The sequence below is a fragment of the Hirundo rustica genome, chromosome 4 (genome assembly GCF_015227805.2).
Source record: "Hirundo rustica isolate bHirRus1 chromosome 4, bHirRus1.pri.v3, whole genome shotgun sequence".
NCBI classification, from domain to species: domain Eukaryota; kingdom Metazoa; phylum Chordata; class Aves; order Passeriformes; family Hirundinidae; genus Hirundo; species Hirundo rustica.
Window position 1 is genome coordinate 66,924,784 of NC_053453.1, and position 14,548 is coordinate 66,939,331.

The 14,548-nt window shown below is 41.5% G+C and overlaps 1 protein-coding gene across 10 annotated transcripts in view; it reads left to right on the forward strand.

Annotated features, from left to right (window-relative positions):
• Positions 1-14,548, forward strand: part of ITPR2 (inositol 1,4,5-trisphosphate receptor type 2) — a 244,528-nt gene that overhangs the window by 86,725 nt on the left and 143,255 nt on the right. For all 10 annotated transcript variants that reach the window (XM_040061446.2, XM_058420145.1, XM_058420144.1 and 7 more), the window contains 5 exons: positions 4,929-5,122; positions 7,410-7,542; positions 8,452-8,509; positions 10,048-10,213; positions 12,459-12,632. In XM_040061446.2, the coding sequence (XP_039917380.1) occupies positions 4,929-5,122; positions 7,410-7,542; positions 8,452-8,509; positions 10,048-10,213; positions 12,459-12,632 (725 nt within the window). The remainder of the gene's footprint in view (positions 1-4,928; positions 5,123-7,409; positions 7,543-8,451; positions 8,510-10,047; positions 10,214-12,458; positions 12,633-14,548) is intronic.

A 14,548-nucleotide genomic window follows, 5' to 3' on the forward strand; every position in this document is an offset into this window, starting at 1 on the left:
TGTCTATTCAAAACATGACAAGCATTCTCTTCTTTCCTCTTCTTTCAGTGTCTGTCAATCTGCAGCTCCTTTAAATTACCACTTATACGTAGTGAATTCACTCTTCCATTGATTAATCTTGTTGAGACTGTACATTCAATAGGAGACATTTCTAATGGGTCCACTGCCTGTGGAAGGCTTTTGGCATCTGACTTGTCTTGGCAGAGGGAGGAATGGAGAAGAAGGGAAAATTGAAAAAAAGATTCAAGGAGATTTCCTCACGTTCTTGTCCTCTGTTGGTCAGTCACGGCTCTGAGCACTTCTGCAGCAGTTTGCTGCTGAGAGAAGTGGTTGGTTGCACACATTAGCACCTCACAACATTGCAAGGACTGTTCTCTCCCTGCCATGCTTCACAGCCATATATAGGTGTTAGTACCTTGACCTCAAAGAAAACAGCCAAAGATGAGGTCAGCAGGTTAAGGGTGGCAGTACCATATGGAGGTACAGCTCAGGCTTCTCTTCACTTATCTCTAGCAAAGTGCACATAAAAGTAATCAGGGTTCACATCTACTTGCTCTCTCTCCTGATTTATCTCAGTTAACTAGCTGAGGCAGTAAGTTAATTTCTTCCTTGGTCATTGGTATTCAGGAAGCACTTTGGAGATGTGACTAAGATCAGAGCTCCCTTATTTTAGTCATTGTGTGCACATGTTCTAAGAACTTAAATCTCTTTTCTTGAGCCAGTGTATTTTGTCTTGCATTGTTGCAGGCTTAGCTGACAGAGCCAGTCCCTTTTTAAGCCGCATTAACCTTCGTGCGTGCCTTACCTCAGGGAAGCACACCCTTCCCTGCTGGGATAACTGCGTTCAAGCAAGACTGCTGCTGGTCCCTCGTGCCTGACAGATTTAAATCCATGCTTAACACGCTCCAGGCTTCCAAGGCTGGACAGACAACGCCGAGCATCACCAGTGCTGATTACTGGGGGATCCTTTGGAAGGGAAGATGCTGCCCACTCCTTACATATGTGAAAGTTCTCCATGGCTTCTTTCACAAAGTAGAGCAGCTCCTCTCAGTGTTGAGACACATCAGCTGCTTCACTGCCATCCACGAATGAGCTGCCTGACTGCTGTCTTCTTCTTGGGGAGGGCTGCATTTCATCAGCGCCCTGCAAAACGTAGTTGTTGAAATACCTCTATTGAAAAGAAATGCTGAATTGCTCCAGTTGCTGCAGCATTTTAACTCTGGGAATGTTCTCTTCAAGCCTGCTCTGAATTAACTGAAAATTATAGTCAGCATCGGGCAGTTGGTTAAAAAGTTTTCCAAGATGACACCTTGTCTCCCTGCTGTTATTGACCGATATAATGCAGTATTGAATCACTACCCATTTCAGCTGTAAATACTGAACTGGATTAAGTAGACTTTTTTCTTACTAAAATCCTTTCCTATGCATTAATGAAATGCTGTTTGAAATGGCAGGGATAATAAGTATCACCTTAATCCTCCTTCCCTTTCCCACCTCTATCTTTTGAGATCAGTTGCATTAAGGTCAATAGTGAAGGAATGCTGTGGAGAGAGGGTTTATCCTTATTATTGATGCCATTGGGAAGCAGCTTCATAGCTGCCTCTCACTGGGTTGTGCCACCTTTGACCACTGGTATGCTGTGGGTAATAGGAAAGGACATCAGTCACCTCATTTCTTTTTATTCTTAGATGATTTTCTAGGCTCCAGTATCACATTAGCTGAGTGCCTCGGAGTCTTTGCTATTGCAGGCCTCTCACCGTCCTTCCCAGAGGTGAAAAAAGTGCTCTACTCATTTATGGAGGTCATCCTGAAATGCAGAGACAGTGACTAATTCCTTTTTCACGGAAGGAGTTGAATCCCATTCCCTGCAATGACTGTGCAGCACCCCAGTAATAGCCAAGAAATAAGCAAGATATGGTCTGGGCAAAATCCCAGTTTCCTTTCTCCAGGAACATGAGGTCCATCCAAGAGGTCTGGTATCTTGTCCAGACGACACTAACTAACTTTTTGTTAGTTTTCCACCAAGTAGATTTCAGTCTTGAAAGGTGAGTAGGAACTTTTCAAGATGAAGTGGAATTCTTCTTCCTCATCTGGTACAAACTGCAGTTGTATCTTGTTTTTGAGAAAAATATATTCTGGACTTGTCTTAGACCTAAGTGGTTTCCTTATCTTTAACGCCATCGACTGAAGTTTGTATTTAAAGAATTCCTGAGCTTTCCAAATGCCCTCTGTTATAAATATGATAGACCAAATTTGATAAATCAAAATTTAGAATTTTATTGAGAGACAGAATGACAGTCTCGGACAGCCACAATTAAAAGGACAGCGTTGAGCCTGGGGTCGGCGCTGGGTGAACACAGTAACACACTTGGCCAGTATGTAACCCCCCAAGTTCACATTTCTGGCTTGAAGCTGCCCCTTTTTATACACAGGATCGCTGAGAAAAGTCGGGGCTCCGATGTTTTCCCCGTCTGCGGCAGCTTCATTAACTATTCATGTTCGGGTCTGGGTGTTCTGAATAGTTCTTCCTGGGTAGACAATGACCTTAATCGTTGAGCCCAGGTGTGTTGTAGATATGATAATGTCTGGACGAGTCGGATGAGATATGGAACTGATGTGATCATTTGGTTCCTGAGCTGTTTATCTGCTTCTTCCGTGGTTTTTGTGTTCCTTTCAGAGTTTCCCGGCAGAGGCATTTCTATGTCATTCTTAGCATAGTTCTCGTGTCCCTTTTCTGGTACCATGCTGCCAGCAGAGACATCCTGCACCCCCTCTTTGTGTGGCTTCTGTCTCGTTTTCTTACAAAACATTTGGGCAAATATAAAACTTATACTTTATATGGGTGTATTATAATACAGACATATTCAAACACGAATTAACTTTAGGGCATATATCACACCCTCTATTTATATTTCCCTCTGCACAACTGTGCAAAAGGGATTTTGAAACAATGTTGGGAGAGACGATGATAACTTCTCAGCTGAGGTCTGTGGCAGGGGTAGTGCAGGCAATGATGCAGGCAAAGCTATAGGCCTTGTTGCGGGCTTATCTGTCAGCATTAGGACAGAATGAAATGGATTTCATTTATTTCATGGTTTGAAGATGAAGAAGACGAAAAATGTTGGTTTAACTGAAGGTACTTAAAGGGTTGAAGGTCCTCCATGTAGTACTGTAGCTTTGCACAGGCACATTGAGTGGTGGTCAGTACAAACACTGGGAGAGAGGTATCTATCCCGTGTTATTCCCACACTGTTTTACTTGATTTGAAAGAAAAACAAGCCATTTTCATTTTGTGTCATGAAAGGTATTAGTGATGATTTTATTTGCTTTATGCCTGTGCAAGCAGTTAGAACTTTCTGTGACTGCCTAATGTGAGGTTCCAGCCCGTAGTTTGACTTCTAGGTTTTTTTCCCTAACATCATGCAAAATCAGAAGATCATTCCCCCCCGCCCCACCCCCCTTTTGTAGGGACTTGAAGTATTATTTTCAAATGACTGAGTCAGAGTGATTGCACACCAGACCAGATGCTGAATGGGACCTCAAACCTGACACTAATCTGCCTCATTCATTTTCAAAAAGCACCTTCTTTGTGTGTTTCCCTTTTAAAGTCAGAGCTAAAGGCATCCTCTTTCCATACACATTGTAGTTGAGCTATATGGATTGAAAAAAAGAAGGGAATAAGAGGAGGATTTTGCCAACAAAATAAAATTCAGCCTTGGCTTTTTACAGCAGATTATCTGGGAAGAGGGTTTCTTCAGTGTGAGTAAAGCTTGGCCATGGCATAGTGATTAAAGTGTACCAAAAGACAGACTAGAACTATTCAGGCTTCTCTCAGTAAAGCTACATTTCCACCAGTCTTTTCTTTGTCTTTAGTGAAGCCTAGGTCCTGGCACTCTTCCTGTGAGGAGATGCTGTCCTTCCTTTCCTTTCCTCCATTCATTCCTATCTGTGCTTTGCAGGAAAGGAAACTAATTCGTGTAGGTAGGCAGCACGATATTCTCACACTTTCTTGTCCCACCTTTGCAAGGAAGTCAGTGATTCACTGAGATGCTTTTCCCATCAAAATTCACTATAAAGACCAGTATAATCTGTGAGAACAGATAGTATTTCTTGGTAGATTTTGCAGTGTACCATTGCAACCTGGATAAAGGTTTTACCACATAAGTGTAAAATATTTTTTTCTGCTCATGAATAACTGACAAAAGGCTTTGTGATTACTGATACTGGTTTGACTTTCAGGACAGCCTTCAAGCCTGGCATTCTCCTGGGACCTTTTTTTGAAGGGGGATGGTTGGCTGGTTGTGTCAGTTGGATTTGGGTTGTGGCCTGACATTTGAACCACACAGAGATTGATCAGACTTGCACAACCTCACCTCTTTACGGTCTTTCAGTGTGACATATAAAACTCCTCCCATGTGTCTCCAAATTGCAGCAATAGGTGGTATTAATAAAATACCAATAAAAGTTTTCTAATGATAAACACAGTGAGATACTGGAATTGCTTGCCTAGGGATGCTCTATAATACTGCATATGCAACACTCAGTTTGCAAATATTCTTAAAAACAGGTTAAACAAACCTCTTTAAGAAATTATCTTAGATGTGGATAATACAACTTCAGGCGAAGGAATGGGTGAGATTTCTTTAGTTCTACTTCTTATAATTTGTTGAGCATTTAACAGAACTCTGGAAATATTTTGGCATATTTACCATCTGTTGACCTGTGAGAAATGATATCTTGGAAAATCAGCGTAGAAATTTTTTGCCTAATGGGGTAATTTGAATGAACTCAAGAACCGGGGGCTTCTTTTTCAACATGCCTCCTGGGACTGGAAAGGGTTTTGGCAACATGGGTGTACGTGTGATATACAGCATTGTAAATGTGCTCTAGTCCTAGGAAATAAGTCTGTGTTGTTGTTTAATGCACAGGGAACAATGTCATGAGGACCATCCATGGGGTAGGAGAGATGATGACCCAAATGGTGCTGAGCAGAGGGTCCGTGTTTCCCATCAGTACCCCTGACATACAGCCAAGCATTCACCCAAGCAAGCAAGCCAGCCCTGCAGACAGTGAAGATGTGATCGTAATGGACACCAAACTGAAAATCATTGAGATTTTGCAGGTAATAATGAGGGGTGGCGTATTACACAGCAGTCATTTCACGGTTCTTTACTCACATAATGGCCAGTTCTGTTACCTACATTCTTACTATTCACTGGGCTGCTCGCTGTAGGAGTAACCCCTTGATACGAGGAAGGGTCGTCCTCTGTGTGAACAACTGCACCGTTGTGGTCCTCACCTCTTGTACCAACTTCACTTTTGAAGGAACAGGATGCTGCAGAAACGTTCTCGCTGTAACTGCAATGACAGAACTTGTCCTCTAATCTGCCTCACTAATGTTTCCTGAAGACAGCATGTCTGTTTCCAGTTTCGTTCACACTCGTTTTGGTTTAAGCATTTGACCCCTGTGTTGCAGTAGTTGGGTGAAGGGCAGAATTGGCCCAGGCCCCAGTGAAGGTGTGCGAGCCACGCGCTTTTGCGGCGCATTTAATGCATTTCAGATTTCCACTGCTGGGCTGAGGACAGTCTGTGGGCTGCTGGGATTTCTCCCAGCTGACCTGACAAGCTGTGTGACACCAGCCTGCCCCCTGAGATGCAGTTTTCACTTTGTGCTGTTAAGAAGCGAAGTGGCACACGCTTGCCCTGTGTATCGAATCCCAGGTTCTGCAATGGTCCTGAAGGAATGTTTCAGTGTTGTCTATAAATTCTCTGGATTTGTTGGTACCAATGTCACTTTTGAAGGATTCCATTTGTTCTGGCTGTTCATAAATTATTTAGATTACTCTAATTACTTGTGATCTGAAAGGCTATCAATTGTTAGAATATACTCAATACTGCATTCCTTGGTTCCAGGCCTCCTTTACTTCAAAACTTACAGTGAAAGACAAAGTGTTATGAAATTATATGACCTAAATAACACCATTCACTTTTGTGAATGTGTATTGCTTTTCATTTTCCTTGTTTTTTGTGACTGAATTTCTCTCCATACTATCTTGCTTTACTGGTCGATGCCTAGGAGAATGATTCCAGGACCTTGTCCTGTGCATTCCCTGAGGGAATCCCGTTTTGTCTCATCCTTTCCTTTTTCACAGCACACTCATTGCAAGAGCACTCAGGACTGAAGAGACTTAATCCTAATGTTTTACTTAATCTGTGGTTCGTTAATTATGAATTAGTCACATGGTCAAATTACTTCAGACAAGCAAGTGGTCATATGCTGGGTGGACCCCAGTAAATGTGCATATATATGATCCTAGCCCACAAGAAATAAAAAATAATTCAGTTTTGTTTAAAATGCAATGAAGAAGGATTAATTTAAATCATGTTACCTTTCATTACTGTGTTATTAGCCTCAACGGCGAGTAAGAATATTTTAGATTTATTGTACTAACATGCTCAGCAAGTACAATGGTGATTAAAGCTATTATATTCTCAGAAATATTTCAGTTTATAGTAATTTAATTCTCAACATATCTTCCTGTTGCTTTAAGTAAAGACTGTTTAACTTACAATTTCTATTCTGCCCTCAGCCAGAATTAAACAGATGTTCTGACAGACTTAGTCGACCATGCATGGAGTTGGGAAATTTTTATTTTTAAAAATCTTGCTTGTACAGTTCTGGGGCAGCTTAATTATGGAACCAAAATAGACAAATCCTGTTCCAGACGGTCTGGAAGCATGTTTGGCTTTAGCTGTAGATCAAAGAAACAGGTTGCCACCATTTGCTAAATCACTTTTCAAATCACCTGTCACCTCAGCCTTGGAAGCTCAGCATATGTCTTTCATCCCCACTGATTGTAAAATATGTTAAATGATCTTAAAGGTGTTTGATTATGTGCTTGAATTTCCTGTGGGTAAGAAGCATCCGTGTGTATAAGTATCAGCCCTTAATTTGATACTAATGCTTCAAGCCTACTTATTTTCCTCACTATTCCAATATAAAAGCAGCACTTCTAGGTCTGAATTAGGATTTTTCTTCTATGAGTTTCCAGTTTCACAGCCGAGGAACAAAAAGGAATTTTTCAGGCATGTGAGAGTGTGAGCCTTGAGCCTGTTGTGCTTGCTCTCTATTCCACTCCATGGGGCATTGGAAGTCCAGCTGAAATATGAAATAATTGATGTCAGCGTGGGTTTGAAGGTTCTGATCCGGCTCGCAGGCAGTGTGGACAAGGCAGCGTGTTGGAGCTCCTGGGCACACCCAGTGGTACTCAGCAATCCACAGAGCAGAGTTCAACATGTCACAGGATGGGCAGAGTAAAGAAAGGAGTCACAGAAAACTGGTGAATGTAAAGGATTGCTTTTTCATAGTAGACTTAAATTAATTTATTTCACGTTTTTTTCCCTTGTAGTTTATTCTCAGTGTTAGACTGGACTACAGGATATCCTACATGCTGTCTATCTATAAGAGGGAGTTTGGGGAAAACACTGAAAACGTTGACTGCTCTACATCATCCCCACCTGACACACCAGGAACTGCCTCAGGTAAACTTTGCTATTTTCTTTCAGTGCAAATTCTGGGTAGGCGACTGCAAACCCTGAGCTCAACTGCAGTAGAAAGATAGAGGCTGCTGCAAGTTAAAAAGCTCGTGAAAAAAAAAAAAAAAAACCACATTTTAAGGTATTTCACTTCTTTTTTTTTTTTTGCTGGCCTGTCCTCCCCTAACAAAGAAGTGATTCCTTTTTCCCCACCATGGTATTTTGTTCTTTTATTTGTGCTCTTCCCGAAACGCGGCGTGGTGACAAGTAGAGAGGGGTTGGGGATGGATGAAAACAGGTCTGAGTGAGATGAACATGGTACAGGAATGATTTGGCTTTCCAGGGGGCTTTCCCATGCACACAGAAGTGCTCAAAAGGTCTATGTGAACACCTGCAAGTAGGGGAGAATTGCTCTAGTTGGAGGTGGGCATCTGTATAATACAGGGGTACTAAAGTCTTAAGTAATAAGCTCTATTAAAGCCATTCTGAAGCAAAATGACAGTGTGGTAAATAACTGGGTTTATGGTAAATATTGTAAAGTTCATGCATATGCTTTGTTGGGGTCGACTCATGTAAGAAGAAACATGAAAGTTTGACAATCTGTGTGATTTGTGGGTCACTGCTGGTTCTTAGTACAGTTCCTTGCACCATGTGGCTTTGGTTCATCACTACAATTCTCCTCCTCAGGAATAGTGATAACACAATTTAACTCTGCCCCATATCCTGTTTGTTCTCCGCTGCTCTTGGAGAAGGCAAATTTAGTGTAGTTGGGGAACAACTAGTTAGACCTTTACTAGATACCATCTGCTTTAAAGGGGAATAGAATTCCATTTTGCTGTGCAGATTAAATAATGATCATTGCCTTTTTTTTTTACATTTTTTTTTTTAATTTTTTTCTTCTGACTTTTTCCCCAGCAATTGTTCCTGACATAGATGAAATTGCAGCTCAGGCTGAAACCATGTTTGCTGGCAGGTATATTCTCTGAAGTTTTATCTCTATGTATATTTATATATCTTTCTGTTAATGTCAATATTTCTCATGGCCAGTCTCTGTTCATTCTGTGCTTATTTTTATAGCCCTTTCTCTTCCTTTGCCTGCTTGTTAATTGTATAAGCCATACTTGAACAGAAATGTGCCAGGAAAGACCTGGATTTCAACCAAGCAAACAGCCCAGCTGGTCTGGATGGCTGTGGAGTTGGCTGTGACCACTCTCTTTGTTGTAAGAGAGTTGGTAGAAAGTTTTTGTCGTGTTCCCAAAGGCAGCTGGGGAATGGTGTACAGGTGTATTGGATTAACCACACTAATTTTCTATTTATCTTATAATGCCTCACATGGGTGCTGAAAAAAACTGCTCTTTTTCGAGTGTGTCTTATAGCTACAACCCCAAACTTCCCAGATCAGCAGCTTGGCTGTTGACCCTCAGTATTTCTCATAGACCCCATGACCTGTTGTCATTGCACTTGGTGTTCAAACTCCTCGGGTAAATGGTGTCAGTAACCTCTCCTGTGACTCCTCAGGTCAGGAGTGGACCACTTGCCATGATCTCCCAGTCCACCAGAGGCCTGTAGATCACAATTTATGCTTGCAGAATTTTGGAAGGGATTTCAGCTGTGCTGTGAACAGAAAAAAATAACCCATGGAAAACACTCACACTGGAGAGTTATTACCATTATCACTATATTGGTTTAATTTTACGGGTGTAATTATAATTATACCAGTAAAAATCAATCCCATTTAGACAATGCTGTAGACTTTAAAGTTTTTCTTGGAGGTGCGGAGAAGGATCCGCAATGTGGGCACTGTGATCTTTCCTCTCTCAGTCCCTCATGCATTCTCAATCTTCACCAGCACAAGCAATGCCTGCAGGCCTCTCCTGAACTCCCATAATGTAAAACAACATACAGCCCTTGGCATCTGCATCTTTAAAATGAACAGAGAGACCGAATGGTTTCTTGGAAACATTATTTCTGCTTTGATATGTTAAGTGTAAATCTGCTTTCTGCCGTTCCACATTATGAAAGTGATTCCAGAAATATGATGCTTTTGGCAATTCTTGCTATTTTTGATCTTATTTTTTCTTAAATGAAATTTTAATAGCAGCTGAACAGGGAAGGAGTGAAAAGGAAAGGGTCAAATTAATCTCTGATGAAATGCAGTTTACTTCATTTAATTTGGATTGGGGATGAGCCTGGCACAATTTATCCACGGCATAAATGAATGCTTTTACAATATAGATTTTAATCACTATGTTTGACACATTTCATAGATACTTACTTCTGCTCCATGGTGTCCATTCTGCTACAAGATTGCTGCAACAACTGTAGGATGGCAGTCCTTATAAAATATGTTAAAGTCATATTTTTAATTTCCTTCCTGTAGCATATTTGACTTGATTTTACAAGCTCTGTCAAGTGAAGATTGTGCGTAGAGGCATATTTATCTCAAGAGCTTTTATTTTTTTCTTATTTACTTTACTTTATTTGGTCCTCTTCCCCCCATTTCTGTTGCAGAAAGGAGAAGAATGCAGTTCAGCTTGATGATGAAGGGGGCAGAACTTTTTTACGGGTCCTCATTCACCTCATCATGCACGACTACCCCCCGTTGCTCTCAGGGGCTCTGCACCTGCTGTTCAAGCACTTCAGCCAGAGGGCAGAAGTTCTGCAGGCTTTCAAACAGGTATGGATGGGCTGGGTGTTATCCCAGAAAACCCAAGGCAGGGAGCCTTTCCAAAGGCTGCTCTGCTACTTAAGTTGCTGTATGTTGCATGACAGGGTTTACTCCCTCAGAGGTCAAGAATCAGCAGGCTTCTTTGGTTCTGTGCTTAGTTCTGTGCCCCCAGAAATGGGTATTTCTGGCACTGCGTCCATTAGGGAAAACATAGGTCCATGGTGTGTAGCTGTTGGACATGAAAGAAAAACAAAAGACTCCAAATATTTCAGAAGGCAAAGAGTATAGACAGCTTTATTGTTAATTCTTACCACCTTTTATCAGGTATTCCAATACAGGTTTACCATGATTGGTGAATAGGAACGACACCTCTCCAATCCCATTGGTGAAACTAGAGAAACACCAAAACACCACCTGGAGAAGGATTGTTTTGGGAAAGGAGAGTTGTTTTGCCAAGATTGTTTTGAGAAGAGGCTTTCTCGAGAAGTTTTCCCTTGGGAAACAGTTAGCACTGCTAGCAGGCTGAAATCCCTTCAGACTTAGAAATGTCAGGCCCACAGTGGCGAGCCTCACACAGGGATCCCTCAGGGACAGAGCCAGTGCCTCGTGTTTGGCAAGCAGTGTCCCCGTGTCAGCAGCGAGACTTCCCTGTCTTCAGGGCCGCTCAGGCCAGGTTTTGCTATTTTATTATTCACCTGGTGCTTCCAAGTCTAACTCAGGTGTCTTTGCACGGGGCTCCCCTGCCTGACACAGCTATGCCCGAATAGCAGGGAGGCAGGGACTGAGCCAAGCCTGCTCTCAGCTTTTATTCTGTCCCTCTGGTAGCGGTGCATGTGCAGGCTCCATGTGTCCATGGATTAGGATGGGGAGATCTGATGTCATGGGGCTGCCTGCGTTACGTAACCCTTTCTAACATATGTTGATAAGAACATCTGATGCTTATTTCAGGAGCTCGGTAGCGTGTTGGCTCAGCGTTATGTAAGGTGGGGAGGCTTCTCTCCTGTGCAAACAGATGAGTGATAAAGACCTGAAAAGCTTTTGTGTAATGTTTTTGTTGTGCAGCATAATGGCCTCCCACCAGGTATTTAAAGTTAGGCTGTGCTGGTTAGTTGCATAAATAGCTGTTATTCCCAGGTAAGCAAGGACTGATTCGCTTGACGTGTTTTTGTGAAGGGTGGAAAAGGCTAACGGAGAAATAAACAAAAAAGACCGTAGAGCACGTGGAATAAGAATGAATGCCTGCAGTTGAGCAACATTCATAAATTCTGTAAAATAACAAGGTTTTGCCAAGGCAAGAGAGATGATTATGATGAAATCTTTATATTAAAAAATAGTGAATATTTGCCTGGATGTAATGTAGTTTTAAAAACACCATCCCTATCAGTGTTGTCAGTGACCTTAATCTTTTACATGAGTATGATTTCTTAATAGTGTTTATTAATTTACTGTAAAGATTGCTGATAGTTTTTTGGCATATTATCTTCATTAATAATCTCAGGAGAACAGAGAGTGTTACAAAGAAAGAAAATGTGTAGGTCATGCTAAATCAAGAACTACACATAACAGTGAAAAAACCCAGATAATTTGAGCAGTACAGAAAAAGGAAAAAATGAGATGAATCTTAGTAAGTGGCAACCACTCAGATGGTGACAAATTCCATGAACCTGAAAGTCAGTTTGTCAGCTGTATTCAGAGAAGTTTTTCTAAGCTGGCCTAACAGTGTGAAAGTCTGTTGTTTTTCAATATTTGATTATGGTGGTGTAGGAGAAAATTAAAATTGCTGGCCATTCTGACTTTTCTTTGGATGTCCCGATCCCTTGTCATACCATCATTTTTTCCCCTTTTTCTTCTGAAGTACAGTGCTGAAGCAGTAGCTATTTCCATTACTTAAATAGTGTAACTGTATTATTTAATGCCATGAGGATCATGATCAGTGCATAAGAGCTCACTCTGCACAGAACTCAAGAGCCTGTGAATCTGCCTGTGCTGAAAATGTTTTGCAGTGTATTCAAGGTGAGAGGATGTTGTGAATGTTGTAATCAACCTGTTTTGGGCAACTACAGCCTCTGGCTCTGCTAAAGGTTTTTGAGGAATGGGGGCAAAAAGCCTGTGTGTGTCATGTTTCAATTGCACAGGGAAGGTTGCACAAGGCTTCTGGAAAAAGAGGCTTAGAATGGGAGCTGTCAAGCAAATTACCCAGCCATAAGTGCTGGTGCTACTGCTGTAACTGCTTTACAATTTTCTCCATTTCCAGGTTCAGTTGCTGGTGTCCAATCAAGATGTGGATAACTACAAGCAAATCAAGGCTGATCTTGACCAGCTACGTCTGACTGTAGAAAAATCCGAATTGTGGGTTGAGAAGAGCAGCAATTATGAGAGTGGAGAGGTGGGCGACAATCAAACCAAAGGCGGAGAAGAGCCAATGGAGGTGGGTTTGAAGCCTTTGCTGTCAGAATTGTTTCAATATTGATAGGTAGTTTTATGAACAACTGCAAAATCGTGGTCTGGTTAAGCAAAGTGAGAATGTGAAGTATTCTGGCTGAGCTTTAGGAACTGACAGAAAAGGAGATAACACCTCTGTTACCAATGTGTGCGATGGTATGAATTTCTGAGTGCAAGCCACAGTGTGCAGCAGCACTCTGGAAATAATCTGGGAATTGTGTGCTGGCAGTTGGGTTGACTTGCTGGAAGAAAAGAGTAGTAGACAGCGTCCTGCAACTAAGGGTGAGGAGAACAATCAAACCCATGTTTTCAAATATCACAGGTAATTCCACCCTTCACCACACGAGACTGACCTAAGAAATGTTGAGATTTTGTAGGTGAACTAATGTTTTAATATCTTTGGCCCCTGTCCTACCATTTTCTCAGGGTATCCTCATTGTACACTCTATACTACTTGATGTAGTACTTGAATCTAGGACCATGAAGACCTCTTTTTTCCTCTTTTTAAAATTTTTTAATATTTATTTCATTGTTTGGATGTTTTTAATTTTGCTTTTCAGCACAAACTGAGGTCGTCATTTAATCATTTAACTCCAGCATGAGCTTTTAAGAAAAAATAAAGTGTTTCTGTGATTGAGGCTTATGCCATAAGAGTAGATAGGGCAGGCTTTCCCACCAACATTTATTCCCACTTTTCCCTTTTCATCAGAGGAAGTGGGAAGAGATGAACAGCTGTGATTTCTGACAGAGCATTTTCCTTGTTCTCTTCCTGCTGCCAAGAAGGATGGGTAAGGAAGCCCCCAGGGAAGAAGAAAGCCAAGCAGAGATTATTCACAGCGTTGTGAAGGCCCCACATTAGGAGAAGCTGGAGCCATGGAGAAGAGAGAGGATGATTTGCAAATATCTGTGACACACACGTGGCCTTTTAGATGGCAAAGCAGATTTTTGGTAGCTTCATGCAGGTAGCTTCATCCAGCACTTCAAAGAATCCCAAATTCTTGCAACAGTGTAGGTCCTGCTCTTTCTCTGATCTATCTTAGCTGATGTTCTGATACCACATTGTCAGTGGTGTCAAAATTAGGGAGGAATCTGGAGCTGCAGCTTAAGTACGTGGTATTTCCTTCTTTCTTTCCTCAATCACAGCTCTAGTAGGAAAGAAAATGTCCCTTTATATATTTAATGAATTAAAACGGTAATAGGGAAACAGAAAACAAAATTGGATCAGAATTACAAAGTTTTTTAGTTATAATAAATTTTTTAAGTGTAATTTATTTCCTGTGGGTAGCCTTGAGCAAGGAAACTCCAGGAAGAGGGGGCAAAACAGTGTGTTTGAAACAGAGGCACCTCTCAATGGGATATTTTGAGTGTTTCTTTCCCATGAGGCACCTGTGGGTCTGGATGGATTAGCAGTGCTTCAGTAGATGCACAATATTATCTCTGGCAGATCAGAGAGATTATTGTATCAGAGCAGTAATACGTAATCTGCTGGTAAGTCCCTGAGAGCTGTGCCAGGTTACAATCGCTCAGAATCTTGTCCATCTTTTTTTTTTTTCCCTGCTAAATTCTTCTTTAACAGTGAAGAGGTGTTTCTACCTGGCAAAAAAAGTAACATTAGCTAGTCAGTACTCTCTTTGAGGTCTTAAATCAGATGTAGGAGGTGTGATGCTGGGCATAATCTACAATGTGTGAGGCAGGTGGCTAGCTTTAAGCAGATGAAAATCCCATGAGATCCATGCTTCCTTGGAATGGATACTGGGTGTTCAGAGCTAGATAAACCTCTAGGTCTTTGGGGAATACGCCTCAATTGCCTGTGTTTCATTTTTCCCAAACAACATTAAAGTGCGCACAAGGACTTAAATTACGTTCCAGAACATCCTTATGTTAAGACCAAGTTTCTGTTGT